A 19,039-nucleotide genomic window follows, 5' to 3' on the forward strand; every position below is an offset into this window, starting at 1 on the left:
TATAATTTTATTTTATTCTCTCTACGTGTTTCCTCTCACAATCTATACAAGAGATAATTCTTCCATATTTTTTTCTTATAGGTTGTGTGGTTTACTGCATTATTTCCCTATGTTGTATTGATAATATTTCTATTTCGTGGAATCACTTTGCCTGGATCTACAAATGGTATATATCATTATATATGGCCAAATATTGCGAAGCTTAAATCTGCTGAACCATGGGTAGATGCTGCAACACAAGTATTTTTTTCACTTGGACCTGGATTCGGTGTACTTATGGCTTATGCATCTTATAATGAATTTCATAATAATGTATACAGGTAATCAAATACAGATAAAGTGAAAAAGCAGTAATTTTTGTTTAATTTTAATATTTAGTTTGCTTTCTGTCAAAGTTTGATTTTTTATAATAAATTGCTGAAATCAGACTTATTGTATATCGATCCCAATGTAGTATCAAACTGTTTTTAAGTGATCAATATGATCAGTCTTCCACTTGATCGAACTGTAATTGCACTATCATATCTCTCTCACCCTATCTAACCCATATTTATTCTGATCACAGATCTTAAATTTTTACTTAACATATATACAGATTCAAGTTAACATTAAATATGAGTGATATTAACATTAACAATTTTATTCTATTTGGTTTAACAATCCTAAATTTACATGCTTTAAACGATGTACTTTGCCTTTAACCTGGTCTTTTTTTCGGATTAATAATTTGGATATATAATTGTAGAACCTGAAGAGAATTTATTGAAAAGAATATTCTTCGTTCAAATATTAGTCCTTTAATTTATGATCAATTGATATGTACTCGGTATAGCCGAATAAAGATGACTTTCACAGAATGTAAATTTGGGGAAGATAGACTCATCAAAACTTAGTCATAAATATCAGCATCAAGATGAATAAAACCCTTGATAATTCTGATATTCAAATCTTTTGAACGAGTTGATGAGGACCGAATGAGACAAAGCATCTGTTTCCTGTGTTATTGATAGCCAAAGTTTCTCTAAGCCATGTAAAAAAATTCCTTTTAAAGAAATCTTTTATTTTACAATTTTGTTTATGATTATTTGAACCATGTTAATAAACATGTGCAAGATTATTTGTTTTTGGTGAGAAAATTACGTTGTGGTCGCAGTCAACTGTTTTCCTAAAAGGCTATGACTACTACTTCCTTAGTTGCAGTGGGTTAATGCAAATCAACTGTTGATTTCTAATCACACCGTCTCATAAGTAATATGTTTCAAAATCATCTAGATGACCAAGGAAAGATGTACACAATAAAAACCGATTTTTTCATAAATTTTATCAACTCAATGACTGAAACTTTAACTCGGTGCGCAAAACCAGCTAGTTGGATTTCTCATTGTACCACAGTCATATTCTTGATTGTTAATTTTTCATAAATATATAATCCAGGTTTTTCTATCACTTGATGATGAAACTCTGGAAGAGGTGGAAACATTCACGTAGCTAGTTGGCAGCATCATTGATGAACAAGGAGGATCTGATGCAGATTGGCAAAGCAACGACAGCGTTTCTACAATTGAAGAATATATGGAACTCAAAACAACTGTCAACTAATTTCAAAGTGAGAATCTTCAATACGAACGTCAAGATAGTCCTACTGTACGGAGCTGAAATGTGGAGAACTACTACATCCATCGTCAAGAAGGTACAAGTATTTCTAAACAGTTGTCTACACAAAATACTCAACATTCACTGACCGGATACCATCAACAACAGTGTTTTATGGGAGAGGACAAACCAGCTTCCAGCTGATGAAGAAATTAGGAAAAGACATTGGAAGTGGATAGGACATACATCAAGGAAATCACCGGACTGCATCACTAGGCAAGTGCTAACTTGGAATCCGGTAGGGAAGCGGAAAAGAGGAAAGCCAAAGATCATATTACCCCGGAAATAGAAGCAAATATGAAAAGGATGAATCATAACTGGATGGAATTGCCCAGGACAGGGTTGGGTAGAGAATAGTGGTGGGCAGCTCATGCTTCTCCACGAGGGGTAACAGGCGTAAGTAAGTAAGTAAGTATTCTACTTACATTGTTTCAACTGTGAGAGTGTATTAATTATTTTTTTTACTAAAGTTTCGTATTTTTTTGTCTTTATCAATACAAAATATCAACTGATAGGGATGCATTAGTTGTGGCATCAATTAATTCGTTAACAAGTTTATTATCTGGATTTGTGGTATTCACATTATTGGGTTATATGGCATATAGACGTAATGTACTTGTATTAGATGTGATCAAAGATGGTAAGTTTAAAACGTACTGTTTTTTTAATTGAAAAGCTCTAAATATTTCAATTCCTGACTAAGGTTACATGAAAAACCCTTGCTAAATTATTTATACTACAAAGTGATAACGTACATAAACATGGTATATTGATCGCGAAATTCAGCAATGTTATACGATTATTAGCTGATTTTAGACGAAATGTAAATAGAATGTAACACTGTGGTTTTTTCTTTTCAGAGGAAAATCTAATAAAATAATCAGGAAAAGTAATGTTGTCTTAGAAATACTACTAATAATCCACGTAGTAACAATAATAATAATAATAATAATGGTGGTTTTATTCAATATGATAAATTTTATTAAAGTATAGAATTCTCAGCACCAAGCATGAAATTTAACAAAGAATATCTTTATAACTCCGGTGTTTTTGTCAAAGTTTTTCAGTATCGCGATACTCTGTAAGCTTTTTATAATAGCCCGTGAGTACATAGAGTGACAAACCATAATTATTCAATTCGATCAAATCTAAAACAACTAATCCAATTGAAATACACAGTTATAACATAGGTAACCTGTGATAGTTTACCATCATAATGTTACTTTAATAAGTTGAACAAGAGTATTTTTAAATCGTGTAAATCTTTTATTCTGCATTTGTTTTTTGTAAAATGCACAAATTACTATTTAATAAGATAAAATGGAAGTAGTATTCTCTGTTTATTTGTGCATATGAAATCAAATAACTTTTGATCATAATAATCAATTTAATAAAAAAAAATGTGCTCAAATGAATGAACAATTTAAAGACAGTAAAAAGTTGTAAATATGAAATATTGAATAAATAGTTGTAATGGTTAGTATACTAAAAAAATGAAAAAAATATTTTGTGTAACCATAAAGACATGTTACCATACTATTAGTTTATTTTCTGTTTATCTAGAATTTTCTATATTTTGTATTCTTGTTTAATTAAATAATAAAGATAAATTGCTAAACATACATTTTAGATCAGAAGGGGTTTTGTGGAAAATTTGGTATTTTCATAGTTGAAATCATGAGTCAATTGAAGCTAGACCACCAGGGAAAAACCTGCTGAGGAGTCCCATAACAGAACGAAACGGCCGTCCAATGCTTCCAGGTTTTCCATAGTGGTCTAGCTTCAATTGGCTCATGATCTCAACTTCTCATTAATGTTGTTCAGGTCTAATTCAAAAAAAATAATCTCCGTGTTTTTATCATTATTTGTCAAAAAAAACTTTACCCTTTGTTTTTTCAATAAATTGATATCAATTTATATACTTGAATCAGTCACTATTAATTTTTGGAACATATGGAGTTTGGAATGAATCCATTGATTCAAATATGAAATGCTCTAGTATTTATTCTCAAATAAAATCACACAAGTTATGAATTCGGACTTCCAGATTTTCACTCAGTGGTTGAGTAGCATCGTGGCCAGGTGATGCTAGTGTTCACTGTTGAGAAGTTTGACTCTTGGACCAAAATAAAGTTCAATTTTTAGCACATTATATTGAAGCACCATTTTTGAATAACATTAAGGCAAAAGTTGAAGTTTCATTGTTACGTATTAAGTGATAGTTATCTATATAGTGAAACTGTTATATCCCCTGGCGAATTATGAATGGTAAATCTGAGGTCTATTTATGGACAAATGTAATATGCCTATTTCCTATTGTATAGTTGTTAAATAACTGACCTAATCGTATTCGTGTTCCTCTTATCATAACCTTTATTTTGACCTTTGAACTATTATTATTGATTACTTTCCCCCTATCCACAGCCACATTGGCCAATTATTGTACAAATGTTATTTTCCTATTTTTTGGTATAGTGTGGTCTGTTTGGTTTGTATATAAACCCAGTATGCTTGTGAATAATGATTCATATTGCCGAGGCTGTTATTTGTGTTCTGGACTTAACTGGCTGGGCTAGGCAGAAAGCAGGGCCGATACGCAATCAAGACTGCTCGTACGATTTCAAGTATCATTATCCGATCAATAAATTCGCTCCTCTCTTAATTGGCGTTCATATATTAAATTGGGCACTCATACGTTATAACAGAAACGAACTCTAAAAGTCACGAGTTCCATATGTAATGGAGCTGTGGTTTCACCGTGCTGTGAAGTCATATACGAGGAGGAAAACAGATTTTCAGTACTTCGCGGTTTTCAACAATCGTCTAGTTAAATTCAATTCATGAAGCAAGCTACCGACTGAGAATTCATCACATACATTCTATGCTAACACTCATAAAATGAATTCAGTTTATTATTAAAGTCTCTGTGTTTCATAGTCTCTTTTGCTTCATGAATTAGTTGTTCTCTCAATTTTGACAAATCTTTCAATAGATCCAGTATTAGTCTTCAGTGTCTATCCAGAAGCATTGTCAACTTTACCTGGTTCAACATTTCTATCAATCTGTTTCTTTCTCATGTTGCTCACTTTGGGTTTGGACAGCTCAGTGAGTTTTTTATGTTGTTCATATAATTTGTTTCATTTTTAGTTGTTAAATTGTTCAGAAACTGATAATTCGAATTGATTAGAAGGTGGCCATTGTATGTATTTATATACATAGTATACCCTAACAACACTTGATAGCTTCAGCAGTATACCCACTTGACCATTAAAGTGAACGAACAAGTACTTCAAACAACTATTTTCAAAGAAATGGTAAACTAACTCAGCAGCCACAAAAAATAAATTGACAATTTAAATTTCTAAAATCAATCACATTTTAAACATTGAAATGAACAGGTATTTGATCTAGATCATTAAAAAGAAAACATTATCTACCACGTTTAGAAAACCATTTAATTCCGACTCCTTTGAGTTGAGTGTAGACAGAAACTGTTTTCAAAACAACTAGAAGTTTTTGATGACAGGGACGAGTGGCTATTAAATATCTTGTCAAAGAAATGCCAAAAATAGTCAAGTTTTGATTATGTCATGTTCAAATAATAATAAGAATGTACTATTTATATTTCTCTTGAAGATTAACTGCAATGTACAAAATCGCATCAACAGTCTTTGAGTTAAATCGAATGTCGAATTGTAAAATAATAAACTGTCTGTTTCGAAATCTTGGATTAGATTTTCGAAATCATCATATCAGTATCTTTTAATGTTAACTCACTCCAATAGTGAGACTCAATAACTAATGAAGTTTAATTTTTCTCTAGACCTTTTTGATCGAACTTGTTTAATCAGTGAAGACAGAGAATGTCTGAAATACTTCAGCTAAAATAATTTTTCTTACCATTAGAAAATAAATATAGTGAAGAACAGATTTAAACAGGTGATATGTTGATTAACAGTTTAATTTTAAGACCAGTATAGGATAAACTGAGTAGCTGACTGGTCTGTCTCTACTATTCAGTAGAGTGCTTTCATTGTTTTTGTAAAAGTAAGAACTTTCAAGCCTCATATTGGCTATATAGACAACAACATCTAACTATACTTTCACACTACTTTTTTATAGCTATGTATTTATTAAATTCAAATAACTTTAACTAATGTATTGAAAAACTTCATTTTTATCAATTAAATTCTAGTTTGGAGGGTCTGAAGCTGTCATCACAGCATTAAGCGATGAATATCCTTTACTTGCAAACCATCGAGAATTATTTGTACTTGGTTTATTCACATTCTACATTGGGATCGGAGCTTTGGAATCAACTCAAGTACGTACTATTTTATTACATTGCATTACCTATAATATTCTGATTATGATTTGGAAAATTTATTTCAAAAAGTTTCCAAAGTAATTATTTTCTCAATTTGAGATATAAATGTGAACAAATGTCGACTGTGATATGATTGATGACCTTTAGAGTTTAAAAATCTCAAAATAGATACTGAAAAGCAACAAATAAGTCACATAATCTTCAAAACTAATAATAAGACTTATCATTTGATGTAAAATCCAATGTGAACGTTGTAATCATTAACCTATTCAAAGATCGTTTCCATTCTGAGCTCACATAAAGTGGAGATTCACTCTGATCGATGGAGTTGTAAACTTTTTTTATCATTCTAGTTTGGGACTTCTCATTAGTGTACACTTACAACCATGGCAAAGATAAATTGAAATATTATAGGTCTTTTAGTGAACACTACACATAATCAAAATTCACTTTAAAAAATTTCTGAATTTAGTCAGTGTGTTATGTATTGTCACAATATTTCCAAACCATCAGTGACATCTATCTCATTCATGAAGCTAGTAGGCTTCATCATTATTGGCTTTTCATCACAGCATCGATGGTGCATCTCAAAAGTTATCAACTGCAGTTGAATAGAGATTGTTCACTTTTCTTATGTTAGCTGATATAATGTATAGAAGAATTTATTCTGATTTATATTGGCTAATCATTGTGTAACGATCGATGTCATGATTGTCTAGGTCTCTTAGTGCTGTTCAAATCCTGTTGATGTAGTCCTAATATAACTATCAGGTCAAGTAACTTGAAATTACATGGACTATATTGAGATGCTAGTTGATTGTAAGTAATCGTCTGGAAACCCTGGATCTAGGTTTCGTACTATTTGACACTCATCAACAAGGAGTACATGAAATTATATGGGAACTGATATCCCCTGGGTGGATTTAAACCCGGGTCAATCAGCTTCCCTGCATGAGATATCGCCACTGAACTAGTTTGGTCTCGAATGACCACCCGTAGGTCTAAGATATTTAGAGCGAGTGACTACTACATAGTGGTCAATATCTTTTTATCTAGAACTTGCAATTCGATTGATAATATTCAGTCGAAAGTAAGTATTAAAAGCTCAGTGGTCTATCGGTTAAGTGCTCTGGCGCGAGACTGGTAGGTTCTGGGTTCGAATCTCGCGAGGCGAGGTCGTGGATGCGCACTGCTGTGGAGTCCCACAATAGGACGAAACGGCCATCCAGTGCTTCCAGGTTTTCCATGGTGGTCTAGCTTCAATTGACTCATGATCTCAACTATATAAAATTACTAAAATCTCCACAAAACATCCTTCTGATATCAGATATATATTAATTCTCCAATAACATAGATAACCCAATCAGCAAACATTATTAGACTTGGATTAGCCTTAGTAATTATTATGACTTTATATTTCTTCTTTCATAAAAAAGACTACTCATTATGTTTATTGAAATTAACCTTAGTTTTCTATTTTCTTTTTTTTTAGGGTGGTATCTATTGGTTTCATTTATTTGAAAGAACTTGCGTTGAATATCCAATTTTGTTAGCTGTATTATGTGAAACAGTTTGTATTGCTTGGATATATGGTAAAATGAAATATAAATTATTATATAGAAAATATAAAATAAATTTTTATTTATTTATTATAGGTGTTGATCGTTTTCGACAAAATATTAAACAAATGTTAGGCTTTCAACCAGGAATATTTTGGAAAATTTGCTGGAAATTTATTGCTCCACTATTTATTTTGGTTTGTTCAAGTGTTATTTGCAAAAAAATTTATTCATTCCTTGTATTCATCTTAATTGTTTTACTATTGTGTTAAGCTGTAAAAGTTATTTTTATATTAATGATCTTATAGAACCATTCATATTATATAATCAGTGAAAATTCCTGTAGTATAGGAATGAAGTCACTTAAAACTTCATAGTTGATATTCACTTAGTATTGTTTGTTTGAATCTTCTTACTGATGTTTAGGACTGCAACTGGTCAGTTCCTTATTAGTATATGTGCATACTGTGCGTATTGCCTCGATATAGCCTTAATGTACAAGTATTATAAGCAAAGATGGATAGTGGCTAGCAGTGGAATCCAGAACGCGCGTTTCGTCCTATTTGGGACTCTTCAGCTGGATGTATCTGCATCTCAGAGGTGATGTTCACTCTGGGACTCGAACCCAGTACCCTCGCTTCAAACGCCATCGCGTTATCTACTCAGCTACTGAGTCCTGATAGCCACTTGCTTGTGCAATGAGGTGAAGTTTAAATTCACTTGTTCGTGCCCCAGAGTGAACATCAACTCTGAGATGCAGGTACATCCAGCTGACGAGCCCCAAATAGGACGGAACGCGCGTCAAACTGGATTCCAATGCTAGCCACTATCCATCTTTGTTCACAGTCGATAGTTGATTAGATTATATAATGAAAATAGTCTTCGGAAAATATTTAATATCTAGAACTGTGTATACTCGACCTTCTCAAGTTATTTGCATGTCAAGATCTATTTTACTATCTTGATGACGAAAATTACGTAAATTAATCTATTATTACTAATGTTTAAGCATCATTGAAAATGCCTTAATCCACTAAGATATTCTGGATTTGTTTTCATCAAAAGTTTCAGCATTTCCAAAATACAGATCTAAGGGTATCCAACTGTACATTACCAAGATGAGTATAATGAGCCACTTCATTGACTATGAGGTACACAAAGTAATGTACTGAACCAGTTGATTTATTATTTTAAGTCGAACGAAATGTAAATAACCGCCAACTTTCACACTGCAATTTATCTTAAACTGGTTTCCGACGTTTATGAACTAATAAGAAATTATTTCTCATGTTGTATATTTCGTAGTTCTTTTAATAAGGATCGCGTGTAATTTAATCTTATACTAATTTTCATTAGAGTATTTTTGATCATTTTATCGAGTAGCCTATAGTGTAACTAGTGAATTATATCAATAACATTATGTGACTGAAAATTCTATAGTAACATTCTATGTAACGTATATAATTAAATAACCGACTGAATGAACTATGAACTCACTATGGTATTTCAGAGTTTGTGATTAGGACTTAAAACATCGTATAGCAGCTTAGTTTAAAATGAAAATATATAATTTATGTTATATCGATTGCGTGAGCGCGTGCGTCCCCTGTTAATATATGACGTGATAATTCCCGCCAATCAGAGAGGAGTGAATTATCGATCAGAGCAATTATACACAAAAGCTGTATGAGTAGTCCTGATCACTACTCGGTCCTAATCTCTGCCTAGCCCAGTCAGTTAAGTCCAGAACACCAATAACAGCCTCTACAATATTAATCATTATTATCAAACATACTGAGTTTATATACCAAACAAACTAACCACATCGTACCATAAAATAGAAAATAACATTTGTACAAGATTTAGCCAAATGTGGCTGTGAATAGAGGGAACACTAATCAATAGACTGGGTATAACTCAGGAATGGTAAATCGAGTAATAATAGTCTATAGGTCAAAATAAAGCTTATAATAAGAGGGACACGAATACGAATAGTTAAGTTACTGAACAATTATACAATAGGAAATATACGTATCATATTAGTTCATAAATAGTTCTCAGAAGTTACCATTCATAATTCTCTTCGGGATATAACAATTTACATGATCTCATGTTGCTTAATTCAAAGTCATAAGCCACAGTAAATAGTTCATACATGTTTGTAACCAAATGTTTCCGACTATCATATGTAATACTGTTTTAAGTTATTTGTCAACAATGACATTTGATAATAGGCTGGGAAATAGGCTTTAGAAACTTATATTTCATTTTAATTTCAGTTCAAGTTATTTATGAAATCTATTTTTAATTTACATAAAATTTTTAATTATATCTATTCTATCAGTTCAATATTACTTATGGATTATCGAATTATCAACCTCTACAATTAGGTGATTATACCTATCCATTATGGGCAAATATATTGGGTGGTATTTTTAGTGGTTCAGCTATTTTAACAATACCAATTGTGGCTATTATTCAAATATTACGTACTGAAGGAACTTTCAGTGAAGTAAATTCAATCATATTTTAATAACTAGTGTATTTAATTATTTCTTATTTGTTTTATGTTTTATGGTTTTGTGATTGTTACTTTTAACCATCAATAACAGTGAAGGAACGTTATACACAGTCTAAAGTGTTAAAGCTAGATTATTTTATATAGCCAAGTATATACTGATGTATTAATTTTAGTGATACTCACATTTCCTACCTAAAATGACGAGACCTTAAAAACAGAATAAATAAAAAATAACAAAAAACGATAAATCACTATCAGAATTGGTTGGAGTTAGACATAAACACCATCGGATGCCAGCTCAGTGGTCTATCGGTTAAGTGCTCTGGCGCGAGACTGGTAGGTTCTGGGTTCGAATCTCGCGAAGCGAGATCAAGGATGCGCACCGCTGAGGAGTCCCACGATAGGACGAAACGGCCGTCCAGTGCTTCCAGGTTCTCCTTGGTGGTCTAGCTTCAATTGACTCACGCTTGCAACTATGAAAATAAATCACTAACTACACTTATTTCCATATCTATTTAAGTAGTATAAATAAGTTGAATTTAAATATTAGATGATTTGATTTTTTTAACTGTAAACGTGTGAACAATGATAATATTAGCCCTTTGATGGCCGTGAGAAATTGAGATTCATCTCATACTATCAAATCGGTGTATTATTAACAATGAATTAATAAAAAACGACTATATTCATAAATTTATATCCGTACTAAATTTAATTAATTCCTCTGAATATGTCTAACTATTCAGTAGAGCATAAACTTTACAGAATATTTAAACTATTTATATTAATGATATTCTTAAATTGGATAATAGGCTTACAATAATATTAAATAAAATGGTCTGGTTCCTTAAATGACAAATAGTTCCGTATTATAGATTAGAATAAATCAAGAATAACATTTATTCTTCTTTTAAAGAACAAACACTTGAGCTGAATAACAAAACATTAATTCCTATTATTTCATTAGATTGTTATCAGCTACTTACAATCTATAATATACCAGCTGAAACACTAAAGTCATACAAGGAAGTAGCCGAAAACATGCCCCATGTTCTAGTCAGGAAGATTCTTGAAGAAGAACAAGTATCGATAGACTGGAAAGAAGGACACCTCATCAAGATATTGAAGAAAGGAGATCTGAGCAAATGTGAGAACTACAGAGTAATCACACTATTATCGATACCAGGAAAGCTTTTCAACTGGGTGTTGCTGAACCGGATGAAAGATTCAGTAGACGCCAAACTTCTAGATCAACAGACCGGATTCTGTAAGGACCGGTCACGCACAAACCAAAGCGCGACACCACGGATCATCGTCGAACAATCAGTTGAATAGAATTCGTCACTATACATCAACTTCCTTGATCATGAGAAAGTATTTGACAGTGTGGATAGGAAAAAATTATGGAAACTTCTTCGACACTACGGTGTGAGTACCTGAGAAAATCGTCAACATCATCCGGAACTCATACAACGGACTACAGTGCGAAGTGGTGCATGGAGGACAGCTGATAGACCCATTCCAAGTGAGGGCCGGAGTCAGACAAGGCTGCTTACCCTCCCCCTTTCTCTTTCTACTGTTGGTTGACTGGATTATGAAGACCTGGACATCCGACAGCAAGCGGGGAATAGAATTGACAGGTTGGATGCAACTAGACAATATGTACTTCGCAGATGATCTGACCCTTCTATCCCATACACATGAACAAATGCGGGTCAAGACAATTGGTGTAGCAGCAGCCTCTGAATCAGTGTACTTCAACATACACACTGCCAAAAGCAAGATTCTCAAATGCAACATGGAGAACACCAATTCAGTCTCATTTGATGAAGAAGCAATGGAAGGGGTGGAGACTTTTGCGTAGCTGGTCAGCAGTATCATCGATGAACAAGGAGGATTTGATGCAGACGTAAAGCCGAGGATTGGCAAAACAAGGGCTGTGCTGGAGAACATATGGAACTCATAACAAATGTCAACCAATATCAAAGTGAGAACCTTCAATATGAACGTTGAGACAGTTCTACTGTACGGAGCTGAAACTTGGAGAATTACTGCAACCATCATTAAAATGTGCAAGTAGTTATAAACCATTGTCTACTTCAGTTGGTCCAGATCCATTGGTCGGATACCATCAACAACAGCCTTGTGTGAGAGAGAACAAACCAGCTTCTAACTGAAGAGGAAATTAGGAAAGATACTGGAAGTGGATAGGACATCTATTGAGGAAATCATCAAACTGCATCACGAGGCGTTCGCTAACTTGAAGTCTTAAGGAGAAGAGGAAAAATAGAAGACCAAGTTACACATTACGTCGGGATTTGGAAACAAACATGAAAACAATGAATCGCAACAGTAAATAATTGGAAAGGAGTACTCAAGACAGAGGTCAATGGAGAATACTCATGAGGGCCTATGCTTCTCCACGAGGGGTGACAAGAGTAAGTGATAATACTGAAAAAATGCTTCTGATAAATGTTGTTTGAGGGCAAAGATTTTGAAACCTTAAATTATCAAGTAAATATCACTTTCAGTCAATAACATAATGAATTAACTGAATATACAATAATGTAGTGACTGTTGTCTTTTCCCTTTTCGATGTAAGTTAATTGCTGAATGATTTTCATGAGAGAAAATTAATTAGTGCCGTCAAAATGCTCACTTACAAATTCATCTCCTAAAACATAACCAACCTGAAAGTAGTGATTACTGGTTCGTCTATGAGAAATATCAGTGTAAATTTGATATAAAAGGCTGTTTTGTAGCAAACTTTTAAATCTATTTATCCACCATTTTATTATTACTTGAAGTCTTTCTGAATGTTTAATGCATTCAATACTACGTTTTTCTTTAAAAACTTTCTTTACAGAGAATTAAAAAGCTTATTAAACCTGATGAATGTATGGAACCTAATGAATATTTGATAGAAGATAAACCTATCATAAACCGGAAAATGCCTATCAGTTTATCAGATACATTCGATTCTACCAAATCATCATCTTATTTAAAAAAAGTACAATCAACTAATTCAATTCCAAATTGTTATAAAGTCGTTAGAAATGTATAACTCTCATTTAAATCCATAAAACTCATTCATTCAATTGGCAAATGATCAACAGTATTTATAAATTTCATTTATCATTTCAATTAATTCGTCATATTTAAAAAAATTTGTATACGACTTATGAAAACAAATTTGATTTGACTTACGATTTCGTTCAAACATTGAATAGCATAAACTTACTCTAATTACTCATTTATTAAAAATTAATTATTATATCGTGTGCGTGCCTTATTAATATATGAACGTGCTGATTCCCGCCAATCAGAGAGGAGCTGTATGAGTAGTCTTGAGCACTACTCGGTCCTGATCTCTGCTTAACCCAGCCAGTTAAGTCCAGAACACCAATAACAACCTCTAAAATATAAATCATTATTATCAAACATACTGGGTTTATATACCAAACAAACTAACCACATCGTACCATAAAATAGAAAATAACTTTTGTACAAGATTTGGTCAAGTGTGGCTGTGAGTGTGGGGAACAGTAATTAATGGATTAGGGATAACTCATGAGTGTTAAATCGTATAATAATAGTCTATAGGTCAAAATAAAGCTTATAATAAGAGGAACAAGAACACGAATAGTTAAGTTACTGAACAATTATACAATAGGAAATATACGTATCATATTAGTTCATAAATAGTCCTTAAAAGTTACCATTCGTAATTCTCCACGGGATACAACATTAATCTTCCATAATTATATAAACTACTGATAGAAATTTATTTTCATTTTATTTTTTATTTTTTAATTTCCACCATTAAAGTAAGTGATTCTAACCACTTCTGCTTAGTGAAGAAAACTCCTGTTCAAAATCAAATAGTTTGGATCAGTTTCATTCATATGAATTTTATCGTGGTTAAACTTGTGCGCCAATCACCTCATGATAAACCAAGTAGTTTTCAGTGGTTATCGAATATTGATCGGTTTATGATCTTAATAAAAACTCAACTATTTCCACAACCCTATACTAATAACTATCATATGCTCGCTGGTGATCAGCTTCAAGAGGTAATTCTCGGAGTCGTTGTGAGAAGCTGTGACCAGTGGAAATGAACCGTCTCAGGTGTAAGGCATTTACCCACCAAAGACAATGAAACACGGTATCGTGGAGTAGTTGAAGTTATACACTGTCGGGTCCCGGCTCAGTGGTCTAGAGGTTAAGCGTTCGCGCGCGGGGTCAAAGACCCTGAGTTCAAATCTCACGCGCAGGACCGTGGGTGAGCACTGCTGAGGAGTCCCGTCCAGTGTACCCAGGTTTTCAATAGTGGTCTAACATATATTGGTTTCTGATCACAATACAAATAATTTAAATCAGTTTGTCTTAAAAATGGATGTCAGTTACAACTTGTTAAGAAACGTCGGAGATTAAAAGATTTTTCAGTGATTATGTGTATATTTTCTATGATATTACTGTCTTTAAATCTTGATTGCTGATAAAATTATTACTAACGATATACTTTTCATATCACGAACAACTGCATAACTTACTGCGGCAGGCATGTCATATTATTTTATTATAAATGATAAATTACACTGATTAATTACTTCCACGGGTATGTACTAATTGTCCCTGTCTAGCCAAATACACCAGCCGTTCATCGAGATCTATCCTAAGTCACTGTTAAATATACCTTTTGGAACATCTTGAAAAAAATACTCCATAGCTTTACTGCACGACATGGGACTTCCACTCTCAAATTCTAAACTTAGTATTGTATATAATACCCTAGCAAATAATCGCCAGGTAACCAATTATTTTGTCATTCCGTTGAAAATACATTTGTGATGATAAAAATACCTATAGCTGGAAACAATCTATCTGATGTATATTATTATATACTATTTGCTTCAATGTCATCAAGGCTGAAAATATTTCGACCTTTTTTACTGAACTTCTAGTTTTTTTTAAATCTGGACTCTATTTCATCGTGTCACGTATTCTCATTTAGATTAGTATCGTTAAATGCTAATCTCAAACATTGTATAGAACTTATTGAAGTATGACTACATAAACTAGTGTGAATAAAATAGTGTATGAGATCAGTGACTAGCCTTTTAACGAGTACAGTCATTATTACTTGATGGTAGTTTATATCAGTAGTCAAATAACTAATTTAAGCTTTACGACTGAACAGTATAGGCTTAGTTTGTAGGCGTTCATATACTTTCATGACTGAAAAGCTCTGTTTATTAAATCTAAGATTTAAAAAATAAATGAACCCAACAAAATTACAATTTCGTCACAAATCCAGCATAAATGAAATTTTCAATAAACGTAATATCAATATAACCATATAAGTTACTTTTTTTAAAAGCGAGATTAAATCATATTTAACATATTCTTGATATAGAAATGAATAGATTTTACATTATAAGTAGTATATCTGTGAATTATTGAGAAAATTGTCATATTCCATGCAAACCTCATTAGGACTATTATTATTATTATTATTATTATTACACTATAGATGCAAAGCGATATAAGCTGACTGATTGTCGACATGATTTTTAATTAGAATATTTTTTATTCTGTTCCCTGATGTTTGTAAAATAGTTTCAGACTTATGATTGTTGTAAACTATTAATGTCTTTGTTGATCCTTTTGGTATTAAGAACTTTGTTGTAGCTGATGAACAAATTGACAAATAAGATTAATTATATCTACAAGTTAGAGGTAAATTTGTGTTTGTTTCCACTACAGATTTATTTGTGTTATACTGTCTTGTTGGATATCCCATAATCTAACCACATTTAAATAACCGTTTAAAAAAAGATGAATCTCTTTTGGGAGCTTGAAGTATATGAATATGTTTAGTATATATTTTGTGATTTTGATGTGTGTTTATATAAGACGTTTTGGTTGATGTTGATAAAGCGTTAGTATTTTCCATATTCTGTCGCGGTATACTACAGGACTGTTGATATTTTGAACTTGTTTGTGATAAAGATGAATTGTTTGCGGAAGGTGTTAATAATTTATCATCATTATTATCGTTATCAACACCATTAACATCATCATCATCATCATCATCGTCATCATCATTATCATAACCTCCACAATCATCATCATTAACATTAACTTTTTGTCTGAATGACAAAGTTTTTAATGAAGCTTTAGTCTCATTTGATGAGTAGGAATTATCATTTAGATAAGGATTTTCATTTTCAGGTATTTCGTTCAATTCATTAGAATAATTCGGTTTTTTAACAAATAAAGTTGCCATCGGCTGGAAATGTAAACTGAATTAAAGCAAATAATAATAAATATCAGGAAGATTATGCAAACTGTTGTTGAAATTCTATTTAAGGACAATCTGGATTTCTGAATAAGAAAAATACATGATTTTTCTCAAGTTTCATTGGGCAGTCTTGAAGAGGCTAGATAAATTTATGGAATGTTTTGTCACGGACTGACATCATCTAGAGAACCATCTGGAATTAAATTGTAGTCAACAGCTGGTTTGTTGTAGTCTAAAGCGCCATTGAATCGTTAATTTATATTGCAGTTAGTAATACGATATAACTTTTATCGGATCCCAACAGAATTTAAATTCATCACCGCAGACAAAGCAGAAACTCACAAGTGACGAACACTCACTGGATCTTCAAGAACTTATCTTTTAATCAAGTACCTAAATTTTCAATCCAAGTTAAAACCGGAAACTAGATTATTAGCCTAATGATTTATGGTAAGTGAAAGTAAATGAGATTGTTCAACCACCGTCATATAATATAATAGAACAAATCGTGGAAACGCAAAAATATTTTTGATCTCTAATTATACCACTTAGTGAACAATTTATTGAACTTGATACTGGTCAAAAGATATAACAGCAAAAGAGGAGAAATTCACTCCCATCTACAAAACAAATTACACTAAGTACCGAAAACGCAGCATAAGACAAAGTTGACGCTTCGTTTATTACCCATACATAAAGAGCAATGACATGGCATGACATGTCATCCATTACATCAATGCATGTAAAAACAGTATACACGAATTTGAATGGATGAAACCAAAGAACGTCAGAAAACTTCTGAAATCATGACATTCAGGTCAATCTAAATGAATAGGCATATACAAGTGAACCTTGTTCATCAATCTTTAGGGATAAGGTAAATCAATCACCGTTCTAAAAACCAACCAAATGAGAGAGTCAACAAAAATACAAATCCAGACGTAGGTAACGAAACTTTTGAAGAAAACTATCCACAGACTTGTTCATCGAAATGGGTTGATTTAGTGCTTGTGAAGTGATTAAACAGTTCATTTCTGACTGAGGCAAGTGTTGATGATGTTGCCCAGAACGGCAATCAACTGTTTCTTGTTAAGCCAGTGAGTTTAAAAAAGACAACACGACCAAACGTTTATGCCCCAGCTACAAATTTCCTTCATTAGTTTATTTTCTCAATGCAGACAATGAGAATATAGATAACAGTATATGTCTAAACTGTTAACTGGTTGCGATTTTTCACTACTACCTATGCTTTCTACATTTAATCGTCTAACAGTTAAATACTTTAGGTATTTAGTGACTGGTTGTTATCCTGAGAACCCTCCATCTCGAATAGCAGTAGGGAAAAAAACCTTAGAACTCTCAGCTTCTGAACTTGATACAAAAGGGACAGACACACACAATATAGATAATATAACTATTGTCCCATAAGCATTAAACAACTACACAGATACATTCACCCTAGTTTTCGGTTCAGCATAATTAAAACTGGTGACATACTTAATCCATTATTACTGTCATCAACTATAAATATAACACCATTATAATGCTTAAATAACAAATAATAATTTTCTTATAAGATAAACGTAAAATAATTCTTAAATTCGACAGACAGTAATCACCTACTTGTGTATCGACGTTTACGATTACCCTCACATACTACTGCTTTGTTTTCGATCATGTATTAATAATTTTTAGTGTAAACTGAACAGTTTTATTGCAGAATGTTTTGTTATAAAAATAATAAGAATACCATCTAGGTGTATTGCAAACTTGAATAATTTTAAAAAAGCAGATTATACTTTCTGCCAAACTTTAAGAAAAACTGTCTCAAGAGATATTTTAGATCAATTAAAATTGATATTCGGTTTTTACGTAGATCTGACTCCCCGATATGAAGAAAGACATTGTGCTTACAATTGTGATTACAATAAGATTTTAGTCACGATCGCATTACAAACAAAATGCTATTTTTGACAGGGTAAATAATAATCATAATATTTACTTCCAACTTACTGTTTCTTCGATCTAACTTCATTATGAATCAATAAACACTGATCCCTGTTTATTCGAGTTAAATCAATAATCTTACGATGATTTTGATCACCTTGATTCAGTGGTATTTTGACGTGATCACGTATGAAGCATTTGTATTTTGGTTTTATTTGATTAAAATGAAGACGAGTTTTTACATTTGGGGAACTTATATATTGATCTAAATTTGACATATTTCTCATAAATAGATTTTGATTCATCATTTGATTTAATGAGGAACTTGACACCTGAATTCTTGATTCATTAGTTATATCATGGTTATTACTATTCTGTTTTCTCTCATCATCATTTTGTACACTCTCAATAAATTTCAATAGTTTATTAAACAATAGACAAAATCCATGTCCAAAAGTGACAAGAATACATAGAAACATAAAAATACTGAATCCAAACAGATATGGCTAGGTTGATCAATGAATTTATATGGAACAGAAAAAAAATGAAAGCAATTAACTAATGAATAGTTTACTTATATACATGATTATTTGAATGGAAATGTTTAATTGTTTACATTTGTTTTATTTCGTAGAAAACCTGTAGAAAATCATGAACTAGAACTTCACATCGCACTGACTGATCATTTAATGACTAAAAATGATATAGTGTATGTCTTTTAGTATTAA

At 32.2% G+C, this 19,039-nt stretch overlaps 2 protein-coding genes across 2 annotated transcripts in view; one reads left to right on the forward strand and one right to left on the reverse strand.

The window, feature by feature from the left end:
• Positions 1–13,498, forward strand: part of Smp_156320 (putative norepinephrine/norepinephrine transporter) — a gene marked incomplete at its 5' end in the record, with an annotated part of 16,227 nt that extends 2,729 nt beyond the window's left edge. The window contains 6 exons of the mRNA XM_018799411.1: positions 227–320; positions 2,169–2,293; positions 4,646–4,758; positions 5,849–5,977; positions 9,884–10,051; positions 12,927–13,498. Coding sequence (XP_018651202.1) covers positions 227–320; positions 2,169–2,293; positions 4,646–4,758; positions 5,849–5,977; positions 9,884–10,051; positions 12,927–13,124 — 827 coding nt within the window. The 3' untranslated portion in view covers positions 13,125–13,498. The remainder of the gene's footprint in view (positions 1–226; positions 321–2,168; positions 2,294–4,645; positions 4,759–5,848; positions 5,978–9,883; positions 10,052–12,926) is intronic.
• Positions 13,499–15,239: 1,741 nt separating this feature from the next.
• On the reverse strand, positions 15,240–18,790 carry Smp_156310 (hypothetical protein; the record flags this gene model as incomplete). The annotated part of the gene is made up of 2 exons (XM_018799412.1): positions 15,240–15,321; positions 18,378–18,790. 2 exons carry the CDS (start codon positions 18,788–18,790, stop codon positions 15,240–15,242), a joined length of 495 nt encoding a protein of 164 aa, XP_018651203.1.
• Positions 18,791–19,039: the final 249 nt, after the last annotated feature.

The sequence above is a fragment of the Schistosoma mansoni genome, chromosome 3 (genome assembly GCF_000237925.1).
Source record: "Schistosoma mansoni strain Puerto Rico chromosome 3, complete genome".
Classification (NCBI taxonomy): domain Eukaryota; kingdom Metazoa; phylum Platyhelminthes; class Trematoda; order Strigeidida; family Schistosomatidae; genus Schistosoma; species Schistosoma mansoni.